At 40.3% G+C, this 18,872-nt stretch overlaps 1 protein-coding gene across 2 annotated transcripts in view; it reads left to right on the top strand.

Moving 5' to 3' along the window:
* The window catches only part of LOC122560140 (phosphoprotein associated with glycosphingolipid-enriched microdomains 1-like), a 113,396-nt gene that overhangs the window by 43,865 nt on the left and 50,659 nt on the right, over positions 1-18,872 (top strand). For both annotated transcript variants that reach the window (XM_043710433.2, XM_043710432.2), the window contains exon 2: positions 9,709-9,884. In XM_043710433.2, coding sequence (XP_043566368.1) covers positions 9,736-9,884 — 149 coding nt within the window. In that variant the 5' untranslated portion in view covers positions 9,709-9,735. The remainder of the gene's footprint in view (positions 1-9,708; positions 9,885-18,872) is intronic.

Genomic DNA, 18,872 nt, shown 5'->3' with positions numbered 1-18,872 from the left:
AACAGTTTTTCAGTTGAAGACTGACACTGGTAATGGCACAATGAGCTAGATGGTCAATTTCAGAGCTGTAATATGTAGAGTTCCAAGCGATTGTCCTTAAAGATGTGAAAGTAATTCATGCATTCTGAACCCTAGCATTCAATCAGTCCAAGTTAGTTTCCTTAAATTCCCTACTGCTGTGGTTTTCTGCTCCATCAGACTGCTGACCTTTATGTAGTTGGACAGCTTAGTGTTGGCTTGTGGCCATGGATTACAATGCCCAATGGTTTATTTTAGCACACAGACTCCATTACCACTTTTGTGAATTTGTCCAGAAGGCTATGAACTCTATAGCAAGTAGAATTAAGTGCACTTAATTTTAAGGTTTGCTTGACATCTGGGAAAACCAGTTTATTTTCTTTGGTGCTATTTTGATACAATTGTGGCATAACGTAACAGATTTGTTGTGATCACCGTAACTCTGTTGTTTTGTTATGAATTATGAGCCTCTTAAGTCTGAAATATAGTAAGCTTTTAATAATAGACATTTAAGCCACCTTAAAAATGTGTTGCTGGAAAAACGCAGCAGGTCAGGCAGCATCAAAGGAACAGGAGAATCGACGTTTCGGGCATAAGCCCTTCTTCAGGATGCTCCTTTGATGCTGCCTGACCTGCTGCGCTTTTCCAGCAACACATTTTTAAGCTCTGATCTCCAGCATCTGCAGTCCTCACTTTCTCCTATTTAAGCCACCTTCACAGGATTCCCGTCAATGAACATTTATTTGAACAACAAAATCCTATCTAATCTTGTCTGAGATGAGATTAACTTGCTATGATTTTGAAAGTGATTGACAAGAGACTGTATGGAACATAAACAAAGAAAACCAGTGGCCATCAACTCTGATAATTGATGAATGAGAAATGTCCATATGTTGGCCCAGAATGCTAGCAAGCTGGCTATTGAAGTCCAATTTGTTTTTTGTTTACATTCTTGTTTGACCTAATTTAAAATTTATGTATTTAAATTTTGGAAAGATATATTTTTAATAATCACATCATGAGTTAGATAAATCCTAAATCCATTCACCAGGATTTGTTAGCATGGCTGTGGAAATTAATGGGAACATAAATTTTAAAACAGCGTGTGTGACAATGACAGCGTCCATGTTGTGTATCTGCGTAGCCCATAAATACAAAAGATTGAACAATGATTCACTGGAGACTCTCAGTAATGATGTTACCTAGTATGGTGATGCAACATCTGAAAACAAACCTTCCAGCTCAGCGAGCAAACTTACAGACTTATCATCAACCTGAGCTACACATCTCAAAAAATGAACATTTCTGTTCAGTTGTGCTTTTGTTAGCATTTACTGGGTATTAGAATTACTTTGTTTGCACAGCATTTTAGTATAATTAAATTCAGAAATGTTTAAATTATTTTCCATGCTGAAATTGTGGTACAACTTCTTAACTCTCAGCCATAAAATGTAACAGTAGCTATTGACATAATGGCTGCAGCTATATTTCTAAATTAGTTGTATGCGAAGCAATTTGAAATGGTTAGAACGGATATGATAGAAAACGGGATAAGCCTTTTCTATACTTCCAAACATCATTATTGAACTATAGTATGAAGACTGGGCAGTTTCCTACTTTACAAAGCATGTAATTTTGTAAATGAAAGGCGATAAAATATATTGAGGTCATGAAAGTAATTATGTAAATGCATGTATTTCCCTTTCATTCTTTATCTAATCTCTGTATCTAAATTTCTGATTTCTCTGGGACCATTTGGAAGTTGCAACAACTTTCTGTGTTGCTATGTGATAGCATTAATGCTCATTTTATTCCTAATGTTTTGAATTATGGAAAAAGGAGTTAACGTTTGTTGTTGCGTCCTGCCTATACTTACATTAAGGTGTCCAGTTTTATAAATATAGCCAATGAAATAATTTATATTACTTATAACTTTAATGACTTATTCAATTTAATGTAGATCCGTCAAAGATTCACCTGTTTTTTTAAGCCATCTTGCCAAGCTTATCTTTGTTCCCAGAGATCTCCATTTTGGACACTGAGCATCAACATCCTGTGGTACATTCCATGGGCACAAGTGACATGCACCCCCTGTCCCTGGCATCTGATATATGTCAACCTCTAACCTTCCCTCAAGGCACATTTCTGATCCACCTCTGGGATGTTACTGCTCTTCAAAGCTGTACCTCGGGCTACACTGGCAACTCTCATTGTAATGCTGCAGCAAGGAGCCTGGGTGCTCAGGAGGACACACCCAGCTCATGGACTGGACCAGGCTGTATCTCTGGCCTTTTTACTCACGGTCATCATATTTACTCACATTGAGCCTACCTGGATACACACATTACTTCTATCTTGCTTTGCCATTTTGTACAGACACATAGAAACATAGAAAATAGAAAGAGGAGTAGGCCATTTGGCCCTCAAACCTGCACTGCCATTCATTATGATCATGGCTGATGAGCAATGGTGTGATCCCCCATAGCTCCAAGTGCTATATTCAACTCCTTCTTGAAATCATACAATGTTTAGCCTCGACTGCTTTCTGCAGAAGTGAATCCCACATGCTCACTACTGTCTGGATGAAGAGGTTTCTCCTCTTCTCAGTACTGAATGGTTTACTCCATATCCTTAGACTGTGAGTCCTGGTTCGGGACTCCTCTGCCATTGGGAACATCCTTCCTGCACCTAGTCCTGTTAATATTTTGTTTTTATATGAGTTTCCTCCCCATTCTTCTGAATTCCTGTGAATATAATCCCAACTGATCTAACCTCTTCTGATACTTTAATCCTGCCATCTGAGGCAAAAACCAAAAGTACTGCAGATGCTGCCAATCAGAAACAAAACCAGAAATTTCAGGAAAAGCTCAGCAGGTCTGGCAGCATTTGCAGAGAGAAATCCGAGTTTATGTTTCAGATTGAGTGACCCTTCCTACCGGAATAACATTGATCTGATTTCTCTCCACAGATGTTCCAGACCTGCTGAGCTTTTTCAGCAGTTTCTGGTTTTGTTTCTGCCATTCTAGGAATCAGTCTGGCAAACCCTCACTGCACTCTCTTTCTAGGAGGAACATCCTTTCTCAGATGACGAGACCAAATTTGCATGCAGGTGTAATCCCATCAAGGCCCTGTATAATTGCAGTAAGACATCCTGTACTTGAATTCTCTTGCTATGAAGGCCAGTATACCATGTGCACTCTTACCACCTGCTGCACCTGCACGCTTGCCTTCAGCAACTGGTGTTCGAGGACATCTAAGTTTCATTGTATTTTCCCTTATTTCAATTTATAATTATTCAGATAATAATCTGCCTTCCTATTTTTGCTCCTGAAATGAATAGCCTCTCATTTATCCACATTATACTGCATCTGTCATCCATGTGCCCACTCACTCAGCTTGTCCAAATCACACTGAAGCATCTCTGCATCCTCCTCCCATGATAATCTATTATAAGGATGCTTGTCATGGTTGTCAGCAGGCCTCACTCAATCAAGTCAAGGGGATAGCACTTCATTCAGGGAGTGCTGGCACAATAATTTCTGGGCAAACCTCTAATACCAGGATAGGGCCTTGGAAACAGTTTGTTAACTACTCAGGACAGTCAGAGTCAGGATGTTCTCCTCATAAGGGATGAGGAACTATATGTCAGACAGCTCATCTTGACTCTTTCAACTCTATTGGGGGTAACTTTCATCCCGGAATGAGAGATATTACAGGAAATGAAATTGGGTGGCATAGCTGATACTTTTGATGTAGGTGGAGAGATGCCCTGACTAAATAGCAGCGTAGAGGGCATGCAGAGTTAATAGTGTCAGAGATTAGGGTGGGTGAGGATAAGTAAGGGAACAAGGACACTGGTAGAGCTTGAGTATTAGTGGGAGGTGTCTACAATAGGAGCAGCAGAATGAGTGTGAAGTAGTAGAGAGCAGATGTTGGCATGTATGCTGGTGTAGTAGAAGGTGACATTGACCTTAGTCCTGCATTGCTGGGCGCTCCTCCAGCTGGCTGATACTGCACTGACCCAGGAGCAATTTTGGATAACACTGGAATGGTCTAGTCTCAGAGCCTGTCCTCCTGAATCTGAGACAAGGAAGTTCTGCCTGTGCACCAGCTCCTTCAGCTGGACACCAATTTCCCCATCTGCCATGTTTGAAGCAAATGTTAGGAACCATGTAGTGTGTGGAAATGGAAGCTAATGATGGTTTAGATGCAGAGGCCGTTGGAGTGGAAAGTGAGGACCAGGGGACCTTATCATTATTGTGGGACAGTGAGGGCAGAATGGCAGGAGATGGATCAAACACAACTGAAGTAGTGAAGAATTCTCGATTGAGGATAGGGCCAACCTCATGATGAATAAGTTTCATGTTTTCGGTGTAAAGTATTAGATTAAATTGTGTCATGTATATGTTATTAGTCAAGCTGACAAGTTTATAGCCCCAATATTAATTTGGATTGCAAGTCAGGCAGAATAAGGATAAAGCAAACAGAATACAGAGGGTTCTAAGAATAATAGGGTGGTTATGGGAGGGAATTTTAACTTTTCAAACATAGAGTGGATTTGCCATAGTGTTAAGGGCTTGGATGGAGAGACTTTTGTTAAGTGAATACAAGAAAAATTTCTGTTTTAGTATGTGGAGAAGTTGCAAAACCTGACCTACCCTTGGGAAATAAGGCAGGGCAGGTGACTTGATATCGGTGGGGGAGCACTTTAGGGTCAGCGACCATAATTCTATAAATTTTAAAATAGTGATGGAAAACGATAGACTGGATCTAAAAGTTATAATTCTAAACTGGAGGAAGGACAATTTTGACAGTATTTGGCAAGAACTTTTAAAACTTGATTGGGGACATAGGGATATTTGCACATAAAGGGGCAGCTGGAAAATGGAAAGCCTTTAAAAATTAGATAAAGAGAGTCCAGAGACAGTATATTCCCATTATGGTGAAGGACAAGGCTGGTAAGTGTAGGGAATGCTGGATGACTAGAGAAATTGAGGTTTTGTTCAAGAATAAGAATGAAGCATATGTCAGGTATAGACAGCAAGCATTGAGTGATTCCTTAGAAGTCTACAAAGGCTGCAAGAGTATACTTAAGAGGGATATCAGAAGGGCAAAAAGGGGACATGAGATAGCTTTGGCAAGTATGGTTAAGGAGATTTCAAAGCAATTCTACAAATACATTAAGGGCAAAAGGGTAACTCGGGAGAGGATAGGGCCCCTTAAAGATCAGCAAGGCCTATGTGTGGAACTGCAAGAGATGGGGTAAACAAGTATTTTGCATCAGTTTTTACAGTTGAGAAGTATGTGCAAGATAGAGAATGTGAGGAAGTAAATAGCAACATCTTGAAATATGTCCATATTACAGAGAAGGAGGTGTTGGATATCTTAAAAAGCATAAGTCCCCAGGATCTGATCAGGTGTACCAAAGACCTCTGTGGGAAGCTAGGGAAGTGATTGCTGGGCCCCTTGCTGCGATATTTGTATCATCGATAGTCACAGGTGAGGTGCCGGAAGACTGGAAGTTGGCTAACATGGTGCCACTACTTAAGAAAGGTGGTCAGGACAAGCCAGGGAACTATAGAGCAGTGAGTCTGACATCAGTAGTGGGCAAGTCGTTGGAGGGAATCCTCAGGGACAGGATATACATGTATTTGGAAAGGCAAGGACTGATTAGTGATAGTCAACGTGGCTTTGTGCATGGAAAACCATGTGTCACTAACTTGATTGAGTTTTTGAAGAAGTAACAAAGAGGATTGATAAAGACAGAGCAGTGTACGTGATCTGTATGGATTTCACTAAGAGTCCTCATGATAAATTGGTTAGCAAGGTTAGATCACATGGAATAGAGGGAGAACTAGCTATTTGAATACAGAACTGGCTCAGAGGTAGTAGACAGAGGGTGGTGGTGGAGGATTGCTTTTCAAACTGGAGACCTGTGACCAGTGGAGTGCCACAAGGATCGGTGCTGGGCCAACTACTTTTCATCATTTATATACATGATTTAGATGTGAGCATAAGAGGTATAGTTAGTAAGTTTGCAGATGATGCCAAGATTAGAGGTATAGTGGACAGCGAAGAAGATTACCTCAGATTACAATGGGATCTTTACAGATGGGCCAATGGGCTGAGAAGTGTTTAATTTAGATAAATGCTAAGTTTTGCTTTATTTTGGGAAAGCAAAACTTAGCAGGACTTATACATTTAATGGTAAGCTCCTAGGGAGTGTTGCTGAACAAAGAGACCTTGGAGTGCAGGTTCATAGCTCCTTGAAAGTGGAGTCGCAAGTATATAAGAAAGTGAAGAAGGCATTTGTTATGTTTTCCTTTGTTGGTCAGAGTATTGAGTACAGGAGTTGGGAAGTCATGTTGCGGCTGTACAGGACATTGGTTAGGCCACTGTTGGAATATTGCGTGCAATTCTAGTCTCCTTTCTATCAGAAAGATGTTGTGAAACTTGAAAGGGTTCAGAAAGGATTTACAAGGATGTTGTCAGGGTTGGAGGATTTGAGATTTAGGGAGAGGTTGAACAGGCTAGAGCTGTTTTCCCTGGAGCGTCAGAGGCTGAGGGGTGACCTTATAGAGGTTTATAAAATCATGAGGGACATGGATAGGATAAATAGACAAGGTCTTTTCCCAAGTCTGGGGGAGCCCAGAACTAGAGGGCATAGGTTTAGGGTGAGAGGGGAAAAATATAAAAGAGACTTAAGGGGCTAACATTTTCACACAGAAGGTGGGATGTGTATGGAATGAGCTGCCAGAAGAAGTGGTGGAGGCTGGTACAATTGCAACATTTAAAAGGCATCTGGATGGGTATATGAATAAGAAGAGTTTGGAGGGAGATGGGCCAGGTGCTGGCAGGTGGGAATAGCTTGGGTTGGGATATCTGGTCGACATAGATGAGTTGAACTAAAAGGTCTGTTTCTGTGCTGTACACCTCTATGACTATGGGGAAAAGGATTGGAGCTGAGTCCACTGCTTTTCATAATTTATATAGATGATTTAAATGTGAACATACAAAGTATAGTTAGTAAGTTTGCAGGTGACACAAAAATTGGAAGTGTGGTGGACAGCAAGGAAGATTACCTCCAAGTACAATGGAATTTTGATCAAAAGGGCAGATGGCTGAGGGGTGACAGATGGAATATAGTTTAGATAAATGCGAGGTGCTACATTTTGGAAAGGCAAATCAGGACAGGACTTATACACTTAATGGTAAGGTCCTGGAGAGAGTTGCTGAACAAAGAGACCTTGGAATACAAGTTCATAGTTCCTTCAAAGTGGAATCACAGGTAGACAGGTTGCTGAAGAAGGTATTTGGTATGCTTGCCTTTATTGGTGAGTATAGGAGTTGGGAAGTCATGTTGTGGCTATGCAGGACATTGGCTAGGCTACTATTGGAGTATTGCATGCAGTTCTGGTCTCCCTTCTATAGGAAGGATATTGTGAAACTTGGAACGGTTAAAAAAAGATTTATAAGGATGCTGCCAGGGTTCAAGGGTTTGAGCTAAAGAGAAAGGCTGAATAGGCTGGGGCTGTTTTACCGGGAGTGTCAGAGTCTCAGAGTGTACAGGGTGACTGTATAGAGAATTATAAAATCATGAGGGGCATGGATAGGGTAAATAGATAAAGTCTTTCCCCTGGGGTGGGGGCTGTCCAAAACTAGAGGGTGTAGGTTTAGGGTGAGAGGGGAAAGGTATAAAAGGACCTAAGGGGCAACTTTTTCAAGGAGAGGGTGGTGTGTGTATGGAATGAGCTGCCAGAGGAAGCAGTGGAGACTGGTACAATTAAAAGGCATCTGGATTCTTATATAAGTAGGAAGGGTTTAGAGAGATATGGGCCAAATGCTGCAAAATGGGACTCAATTTAATTAGGATATCTAGTCGGCATGGACGATTTGGACTGAAGGGTCTGTTTATGTGATGTATATCTCTATGATTATTCTGGCCTAAGTAGCATGAAGCCAGGAACCCCCTGGTAATTGCATGATACAGTCCCTTATCTGCATCTGTTTGACAGATAGCTGCCAGTCACCATAACAAAGGGCTCCAGGCCTCAGTTCAATCATACAATGGTAGGGCTTGGTGGCCATGCAATTGGGTAAGGGGAGGGAAACAGGGAAAGCTAGGTTTGCTTAGTATGACCTGGAAAAGAATGCCAGCTCTTTGTGAACCCACAAGACAGTAAAATAAGTTTTTAAACTTCAGGCAAAGATTCTTCCTGCTAACTTTACTAGCTGAGAATGCCACAATGGATACCAACTCGGACCACTGCTTATGTGGTTAAGCCACAATTATGTAATTTGAGCTTAATCTGCACATTGGAGGAAAGATGCCCATTGGCAGGCGTCCTTTGCTGTCAATGTTTAAAAATGAAGCACGTCAGAAAGGAGGAGGACATCACTGCAAAGTCTGGTTTGAGGGTCTTTGTCCTCTGCTTCTGTTTTGTCAGGCAGGCAAGGTTAAAATTGCCCCATGCTTAAATTTTTTTTTGCAAGCGTGGGAGATGATGAAGCACCAAAGAACAAGTAAGTCTGCCTGAAATCTGGCCTCGAGTTTAACTACTTGGTGAAATGAAGTTGCTCGTGGCTACCAGGAGACCTTGCTTCATTAACATCCAGCCTGGAAGTTCGCACAAAGCAGCAGTCTAGAAATTAACAAAGTAGCAGGTGGTTGCCATCCAGAACAATGGCTAAAGTTCCTACTGAAGATTAGTGCAACAAAGAAATGTTGCTCCTGGCCTTGGTTGGTTGTACTTGGCAGAAAAGTATATATTACTCAGGTCTATAGTTAAAATGGCTGACTAGTCTCCACTCATGTCATTGGATCTCAATTTGCACCTTCAAAGAGGATTCCAACTGTTTGAAGTGGATGTGCTTATGCTTCCAATTTAGCAGGGCAGCTTCCAAGATTAGGTTGAAAAAGGATGTATGAATCCACACTTCATTTTAATGGTTATGTCCTGCCTGATTTTCATTAGGTTAAGAGTACTGTGGAGCAGAGTTAAAATAGATGTCAAAATAATTCAATAGATTAATAGATTTTGAATTTGATTAAATATTGCAAACAAAATAATGACGTGTTTATTTTCATGATGACTGGATATCTCAAAAGCGGTATAGGCAATAAAGTCCCTTTGAAGTTTAGCCTCTATTGTTCGGTGAGAAATGCAGCAGCCAATTAATTTGTATGCAACAACCTTCCACCAACAGCAATGTGGTAAAGATGGGGTCATCAGTTTTCATAATCTTGGTTGAAGGATAAATATTGACCGGGTCACTAGAAGTATCTGCCTTGCACTTCTTCAGAATCTTTAGCTTCACCCAAACAGGCAGATAAGGTTTGAAAGACAGCGTCGCCAACTCTGCAGGACTTCCTCAGTTCTTCACTGGAATACCAGCCTTGGTTTTTATTCTCTGTGCAGCCCTGGAACAGGACTTGAACACAAAATTCTATGACTCAAGAAGCAAGAATGCTACCTACAAAGCAACAGCTAACAAAACAATAAAGATGTTGCAATGGAATCATTAACGGTTCAGTCGCTTTGGTATGACACTGTCTAACATTTCAACCAGTGTTTAATTTGTGACTCAAAATGTCAATGAAGTATATAAGTCAAATGTTGATATACCTGTAATAATTGTAAAATGGGACTACTTGGCAGATTCATGACACATTGTTTTATTGTTTCGCAGTTAACAGGGCACAACTAAGGGAAGATTATGGCTCCTTCTCCTCTGCACGTGTTTAAAAAGGAGACAGGATTTTCTCAGGAAAGTCAGCCTCAAATCCTGGTCTGTGGTTTGTTAGTGGCTGGGGGAGCCTTCCTGCTACTGGTGCTGCTCACATTTCTCTGTAATAACTGTCAAAGGTAAGAAATAATGATCACCTCAGCTCAACTGTACATTTATTTCTGGTAAACTGTTTCTCATTCTGTCTGCTTTTCTGCCTTTTCGATTACTGTTCAGGATGGATAAAGTGATCCTTAGTGGGATGGCTGTGTGAATGTGGTGGTTTACACAAGAATTTATTGGTAAATACCTGTTTATGCCAAACTTGAGGGCTACTGGCTGCATATAAGCAAACACATTATTTTATTGAAGCAATGCGCTTGAGATTGCGAATCGCAGTCCTGGCCCTGTGTCAGGCAGTCCCCCTTTATTTTACGTAATGCCAACTGAAATTCTCCTGACCAGGTCAGATCTATCCAATATTCAGAGCAGTTCACCCCACCATGGTTACAATATAAATACTTGGAAATGATGCATACGAAAGCTCACAAGGTCAAAGGTACTCCTCTGGGACACATTAAACTGGAATTGCACTGAAAATGGTGTCAAGCTCAATTAGTATGATATTACCTGCTTTCAGGGCTTCCCATTACTTCTCTTCCAGACCAGGTCAAGAACTAACTGCAGATTTATTCTGTAACTTTCACCTTGCTGTAGAACAGAAACTATTCTGCAGAGATGAAAACCAAACATGAACGTATTGTAAAAGAAATATAAAAGCAATGAACTCCATACAATTAGAAAATACAGCCAAAGAGATTTCAGGGTGCAGAAGAGAAATATTTTATTTCTGGAGGAAAATGGTCTTGAGACCAACTACATACGCTTAATCTATACATTCTTTGAATCCACAATGTGGACAGCAGGTATTTGGATTTTCATTGAGTTGTAATAACTTGGCAAGTGAAACCAATTAAGGATGAGGGCAAGTTCAAGTTGTGAACCCACATCATGCACTCTCAACCTCCCTGGATTTATTGAGATGATAGGTGTGTCCTAATCTTCTGCAATTTTCATATAATCAGGCCAGGTCTTCAAACATTGTGCTCCATGGCAACTCCAGAATGTAATGAACCATAGTCTTCATGAGGAAATCTCCTGATAATAAGTTCAAAACGTCCTTCTCATGCACCACAGCCCCATGTTAGACAATGACCCACTACCTAACCCCAAACCATGCTTACATTCAGCTAAGATACCAGCATGTCTATTCACCTACCACACACTGTATAAAATAATTAACTCAAAAGAGATAATAGAATTGTCAAAAGTATGCTTTTTTAAAAAGTCATTATTATTTAGGAGCTTTAAAAGAAAACTCCTGTGATACTTTTACCAGCCCGCAGTTAATCATTCAGAACGGAGCTGCAAGCCCTTGCAACCACCATGTTGTATAAATAAACCTTGTATAATTGACAAAAAAGGTCAGGGAGATAGTGATGTTCACCACACAATGTTTTCCCTGGGTTCAAATATTTCATCAGGCTAATGGATGGCCAGGCTCCCAGCCAAGCTTCATTATGCATTCTCAGTTGAAAGGCCAGATATTCGAGGCTAAAACATCTGAGCCCCTGTTTGACTGACTGCTCTGGCTATCTGATGGCTAGGAGAAAATGAGGACTGCAGATGCTGGAGATTAGAGTTGAGAGGTGGCTGCTGGAAAAACAGAGCAGGTCAGGCGGCGTTGAGGAGCAGGAGAATCGACGTTTTGGGCATCAGCCCTTCATCAGGGATGGCTATCTGATGGCTGCTCAATTTCAAGCTATTTATTTACACATTGTTAAGTGGTTTCAAGGGGCTTGACATTTCAAGTATTAAACTCTAAATGTCTGGATTATTGACACTTTTATTGGACAGCAGTGAATGGATTTTGCTTTAACATGGAAGTTATGAATAAATTGTTTCTTTAAAAAGTACTTTATTACACATGATATTCTCAGTATAGGACTCATTGTTCCTATATATGCATAATGGGTGAATGAGTATGTGAGCGCCACAGCCTAGCATGGGGGGGGGCAGGTAGAGGGTGGGGGTGGTGGTTGGGAACATGAGGATGCATGCAGAATAATAGCTTGGCATGGAATGGTCACAGAATGACTGGAGGTGGCATGAATCTTGACCTGGGGAGTGTGCAAAGGGTGAGGAAGTGTGAGAACTAAAGTACTCAGGGCCTTCCTTTTTCATTATAACTGGGACAAAATAGCACAGCATTGATCAATTCTTTTAAACAGCTCACTTTGACATTTAGCAGTGCCTCTCAAGGGCTACTTTTTGTTTTTCAGGGACTTTTTTCCCCCAATCTTACTAACTTCTCAATTGGCTGATAGTCATTTCGTAACATCACCTTCTGAACGTGTCTTGACATGTCAGATATTTTGAAACAGAAGCAGAATTTGAAAGATTCACCAATTTCTCCAAAAACAATATTAACTTCCATTAAACTTTAAGCCACACTAGGCAAGAAAAGCATTAATATCCTACAGACCGCCATATTTAAATTGGCACAAGAAAACAGGTATATATTAGCAGTAAGTGGTTTAAACAAAATTGACACGCATCTGTACACAAAAAGCCATCACTGTGAACACACCAACACAGATTGGTGAGATCATAGGTAATGTGTTTCCATTGTACATGCACACAGCTAGAATATTTTAACCAGGCAATTAATACATGAATCTTTGTTGCATTTCAGATTCCAACTTTAGATTTAAATTTAACAATTTACACTGAATTCATTACAATAGCATCCATTACATTTTTCCCTGTTGTAACTCTTGTAGGATAGAGGTATCAAATTCATTTCAAATAAATCAGTACCTTAATGGTTCAAGATTTTCTATTTACCTGAATATTTATTTGTTGACAGTTTGAAACTGTTTTTTCGGCTTTACATCCTCAGTCTCTATTTCCCCCAACCTCCTTATGGTGACCCCATTTTCCACCAACACCCACCCAGATCCAGCAGCTTCTTCAGCTGAAAGAAAGCTATTCACTCCCTATCCTCATATCACTAAAAAGGCTTCTCCCTAACTTCCTATGAATCATAACATTTTCTTGGTGAAAAATAGAGTGATTTTGTAACAGCTTCTATTTCCCTCAAGACTTGTAAACTTCTCTTAAATGCAGGGTCATGTCATCTCAGGATGAAAGCTTCAAAGCTAATGTGGGGATGAGGATGACACTGACCAGAGTGTTCATTCTTTCTGTTAGACATTGAAGAACCCACAAATGACAAATAATTCAACAGATTGCAGATTACTTTCCCTCAAAAAAATTGTCCAAATGTATATTCTAGTTTGGTCTAAAAATGTAAACCACATGCAAGCAGTTCAGGAATCGAGAGCTAACAAGTTACCCTGAAACATTGTACAAACAACAGGTGTGAACAAATGATAGGAATGCTTAAACATTATATAAACAATAGTTAAAATCTCTCAAATCAGATTAATCAAGTTATTGTCATTTAAGTCCTGGTCCATATAATAACTGCCAAGACTATTATCTTCTGCCTGAGGTTAACATCCAGTATGCAGAACAGACTCTTCTGTGCCATCCAAAGTATTTAGCATTTTACACTGATGGTATTGGAGTAGCTTTTGCCTCAGGTCAGGAACATCTGCTTATCATACTTCCTAGAAAAGTCACTCAATGTCACCTAAGTTATGCTTGCTATATGAAATATGACCAGATTCTCCCTTTTTTGAATTTTGAATGACCTCTCTTTTCTGGTCACAATAGTCCAATTCAGAGCTATGCTGAAATTCCAAGAACACAATCTTACAATTCACAATAAGCTGATCAAAAGAAATCTGTATAAAATGTATTCATAGTGTTAGGAAAATGTACTGCACCAAAACACACTGGACTTATATCAATTGAAATATTTATAAGTTCCTAGGCACTTGGCAAATAAGGATTTTTTTTATTCTTTAATGGCATGTGGGTGTCACAGAAAAGACCAGCATTTAATCTGTAATTAGAATAGAATTGCCCTTAAGTTGGAGAAAAGTCAATGAATTGATGATTTTAAAAGCCAAGAAGTTACGATAGGCAAATTAACTGACCAAGAAGACAGTTGATTGTCTGGGTTGATCTGAGGTAGCTAAGAAAGTTTTTTTTGTAAAAGGTAAAAATGAATTAAAGATACATATGAGGTCTGAAAGTAAAAATACTGTTTTGTATTGCTATGTATAAAAAATCTGGATTTTCTCCCATGTTATTTAATAACAGTTGTGTTAAAAAAAAAGACCCCTTTCTTCCCTTAAGGTGAATGAAGATTAGGATCTCATCAATAATTTTGATTCGGGATGTCTCAGTGTTAATAAGAATTAATGATAGCCACCTGAGGGCACTGTTACACAACATAAGAAAGGAATGTCCTACCGATACCCACCTGAAATCTCTTCTGATTTATATTTATATTGTTCCAGTACAAATTCTTAATGTGTGAAGTTTATGCAGTTAAAAGAAATGCCAGAGTAAACTTGACAGATTTGCTGACCCTAGTAGTCAAGGAAATCTCAGGTAAATAATGAGCTAAAATCTCCAAGTACATTTTACAGTCAGTGGCAAGCAACAGTACCCACTGCTGCTTGTTTGGAAAGCTGCCTGCAATGATCTAGTGATCTCTATGGCATGGTTTTCACCTTTCCTGGCAGCAGGTTAAATCTGGCACCATGCCAAGGAGGTGCCCTGGCCTGCAGTAGTGGTGATATCAGCAAGCTGGGTAAAACTGTCAATCACTGAAAGTATTCTCTCACACTCCAAAGCAGAAGGTTAAAGACATTTAATATTTCTTCAGTTATAATTTCAATTTTCAAATGTCAAATGATACTGGCTGGATTAGAATGGAAGCTAAAATAAAGATAGATCAATTTTTAAAACTATAAGAGGTGCAGATGGTGTGTTAAAAAATGGATGGAGTATTCTCATGTCTTGGAACATAACTGGAATCAAAATGTCACATTTTCAAATCAAGTCCAGGAGGTTGAGATAAGATTCTAGTAACTGGCAAGTCATCTCTTATCAGGGATCATCACTCATTACCACCCTTATTATTACTTAAGCTCACCTCATTAACATGCAAGTTGTCACAGCTATAACAATGAAACACTGAGAATGCCTGACATGAAAGTCTGAGTGAGTACCTGGCAACTCCGTCTCACCGCTGGTTTCTCTGAACACCCATCTCTAATATTTCAGGCACGACCAGTAGCTGCATGCACCCCACATCGACAGAGATTGCCACCTGATCAGCACCCAGTCTCACTATATCATGGCACATCTCCAATCCACTGACAGTTTGCCTCTACACTACCATGCTGTACTCTCAATGCACCAGCACCTTTCTTTGCAATGCTGCTGCGAGGACGCATTAAAGTGTAGTGATAGCTGCTCAGTTTACTGACTTGGCTAGGGAGTCTCAGGGCTGTTCGCTCTTTACCTTAGCACTCACCAACTTTGCACTGACTGGATGTTCACAGCATCCCTGTCTTGCCTTTTTTGAATTTCTTCTTCAGCTTTAAAGGCCCAAAGAACTTCTGTCTTGCCATGCTGTTCAGTGCAGACACGAAGCCATGCAAAAATTAGGAGCCATTGTTTTCAGACTTTCCTTTTTTAATTAATTAATTCATGTCATTTGAGCACCATTGGCTGGGCCAGCATTTGTTGCAAAATCCCAGTTGCCTTGAAAAAAGTAATGGTGAGTCATTGGTGATGATGGAATTCTTTTCTTACAGATGATTTTGTGATCTTGGAACCCTCTGCCTCAGAGACTGTGGAGGATTGGATATTCATTGAATATTTTAAAGTTAGAAGTAGAAAAGCTCTTGTAAGGCAGGGAAATCAGAAATTGTTATGGGTATATGGGGATGTGAAATTCAAAACACAAATAGGTCAACAATGATCTTATTAAATGGCAGAATAGATTAGATTAGATTCCCTACAGTGTGAAAACAGGTCATTCGGCCCAACCAGTCCACACCGATCCTCCGAAGAGCAACCCACCCAGACCCATTTCTGTCTGACTAATGTACCTAACACTCTGGGCAATTTAGCTTGGCCAATTCACCTGACCTGCACGTCTTTGGATTGTGGGAGGAAACCGGAGCACCCAGAGTAAGCCCACGCAGATGGCTTAAAGACTGAGTCGAGAGTGTGGTGTTGGAAAAGCACAGCAAGTCAGGCAGCATCCGAGGAGCAGGAGCATTAATGTTTCAGGCAAGAGCCCTTCATCAGGAATGGCCTACTTCTGCTCAAGACTAATAAGGTTGTATGTTTGTGTGCAATATGAAGACTAATTTCTACACTCGCATGTATTACAATGTCTGTCTATCATGTGGTCCATTTTGTAATTACTTTTATTTCAGTAATTAGTCTAATTATTTTTCTTGACAGCATGTAGAATCTTTTAGGGAATGAGAGTTTATTCAAATAATAGGTATCAGATCTAATGGACCTCTTGACAGGACTTTTTTGTTCTTTTATTAGTTCATGAGATGTGAGTGTTACTCTGAGCCAGCTTTTATTACCTATCCCTAATTTCCCAGATGGCAGTTGAGAATCAACCACATTTTTGTGTTTCTGGAGTCACATTACTTCCATTGAAGCCAACTGAAGTAAAATTTTAGGAAATATGTAAAGTGAACCGCCACATCTCTACCATTTGTTTTACAGCATGTTGCAAAGTCAAAATCTACCTCGGTGGGACAAGTTGGTTTACCACTAGAAGATCAAACCTGTGAACTCTCAGAACTAATGTAAATAATGACTGCACCTTAAATCAGTTAACAAGACCACATCTTAGTTTCAACAGAAGCAATAATATTTTAGAATCACACTAGGCAGTAGGGGCAGATGCATAAATGGCAGTTAACAGTGAGATGCACATCAGGGACATGGCAATCAAAGCAATGTAAATAAGTTAAGGCTTTGAGAGTAAAGGAGAAGAGAAACATTGCCAGTACTTTTACTTTGTATTTAACGCAAACTCAGAACATAATAGTTGCATTTTAAGGTTGATTGACTCAGTTTTTCCCACTGAGCAAGACTAAACAAATATTAATTGGCATTGAAGACAACAACTTTTAAAAGAGGTTCATAATTCCCAGCATCTGTTCTGTCAGCAAACCCCTCATTAATTGCTGTCTTTGGTAGAGGTTCCAAATGAGGTATTTACTGGCTTTTTAGTGCCACAGTTAAGCTCATACAGTCTGTAGAGGCAACATTTGATTTTTACATTATCACATGGAATTCTGTTTTTGTCTATAAGGAGATAATAATTGTTTCTTTCATACTTCATATGAAAATGTTCTTCGAAGCCACCTGCTGCTCACTGAAGGCCACATAATTACAGCCGTTAAATAATCTACATTTCTTGTTCAGCCCAACCTTGTTGGCTGCAAATTTCATGAGTGAGTTAACAGTTTGTAAAATTGACATCACATTTTGTGACAGTTTCAAGGGAGCAGCAATCACAGTAATGATCTTGAGTTTTCTAATGAATACAATGTCTTCTACACAAAGTGAGTTCTGTATAATATACTGAGCCATTCTCTGCAATCACAATAATTTGTCTCAATCCACGTGGAACATTTATTGAACAGCAACGTGGAATTTGAAAACATGAACAAGAATCAGAAATGTTTTCAAATATAACAGTGTCATTTGTATATGTACAGATAATAAACTTTATTTCAAAAGAGGTTGGGTATGATATAATAATACAGACCTGAACCAGCAGATCCTCACAAACTCTGTTCCCAGATTCCTCAGAACTAGAAGATAGCAGACTTTTTTTCCCATGCACCTGTGAAGGAGAGCAATTAACAGGCAAGTTAGTACATGCTATTCTTGAATAATACCTTAGAGTTGGTTCCAATATTAATAGTTTTGCAAGTGGATTACTTGCTTACTCCCTGAAACAGGGAATGGTCATTACCAAAAGGGCATAAAAGATATGCTTATATCATAAGAAGTTGATATAAGTTTTCTTTTTAGACCATTAAACATGATTACTATTAATGATTTTGCCATCCACTTCGGTAGAAGCAATGTTTTTTCTTGTCTATTTTCTCCCAAGTTGAGCTGAGTGTTGACCTATAGAGCAGAGTTTAATGCCCCTCCTCCCAGAAATAGGTTAGATGGCAGGGTGTATTCAGTTGGATAGGCATTGCTTTCTGTCGTTCAGCCTCTGCCTGGGAAGGATCAGTATCTGCCAAATGCTAATCTGACCCAACAAAACCTAAAGTGGGCCATTGGTAAACAAACAGTGGCAGCAGGAAGTTAGCTTGCATGGAGCCTGAAGCAGGATTCCAAGGGATCCTGCCCTCATTTACCTGTGACCTTGACCCCTCATTGATTCTCGACCTCTGGCAAATCAATTACCAATATCAGTGGGGAAGGGCAAAGAAATTCTGTCTGGCCTCTGTTTAGCTAGTATTTTGGGAGAGATGTAAGATTTCCACTCCTGTGATCCTAAATCCTGGGGAAGGATAAGGTTAACCAGATAAGTGTCTGACGGGCACTTTATCCAGTGTCTGGATCAGTGGTGCTGGAAGAGCACAGCAATTCAGGCAGCATCCGAGGACAGGCAAAATCGACGTTTCGGGCAAAAGCCCTTCATCAGGAATAAAGGCAGAGAGCCTGAAGCGTGGAGAGATAAGCTAGAGGAGGGTGGGGGTGGGGATAGAGTAGCATAGAGTACAATAGGTCAGTGGGGGAGGAGATGAAGGTGATAGGTCAGGGAGGAGAGGGTGGAGTGGATAGGTGGAAAAGGAGATAGGCAGGTCGGACAAGTCCGGACAAGTCAGGGGATCGTGTTGCTGGAGGTTAGAAACTAGGATGAGGTGGGGGAAGGGGAAATGAGGAAACTGTTGAAGTCCACATTGATGCCCTGGGGTTGAAGTGTTCCGAGGTGGAAGATGAGGCGTTCTTCTTCCATGCGTCTGGTGGTGAGGGAGCGGCAGTGGAGGAGGCCCAGGACCTCCATATCCTCGGCAGAGTGGGAGGGGGAGTTGAAATGTTGAGCCACGGGGCGATTTGGTTGATTGGTGCGGGTGTCTCGG

This window comes from Chiloscyllium plagiosum, unplaced genomic scaffold (assembly GCF_037043375.1).
Source record: "Chiloscyllium plagiosum isolate Xiang-an unplaced genomic scaffold, Cpla_swu_hap1 HiC_scaffold_15, whole genome shotgun sequence".
NCBI lineage: Eukaryota > Metazoa > Chordata > Chondrichthyes > Orectolobiformes > Hemiscylliidae > Chiloscyllium > Chiloscyllium plagiosum.
The sequence above is the reverse complement of the archived record's forward strand: the minus strand, read 5'-3'. Positions and strand labels throughout refer to the sequence as shown.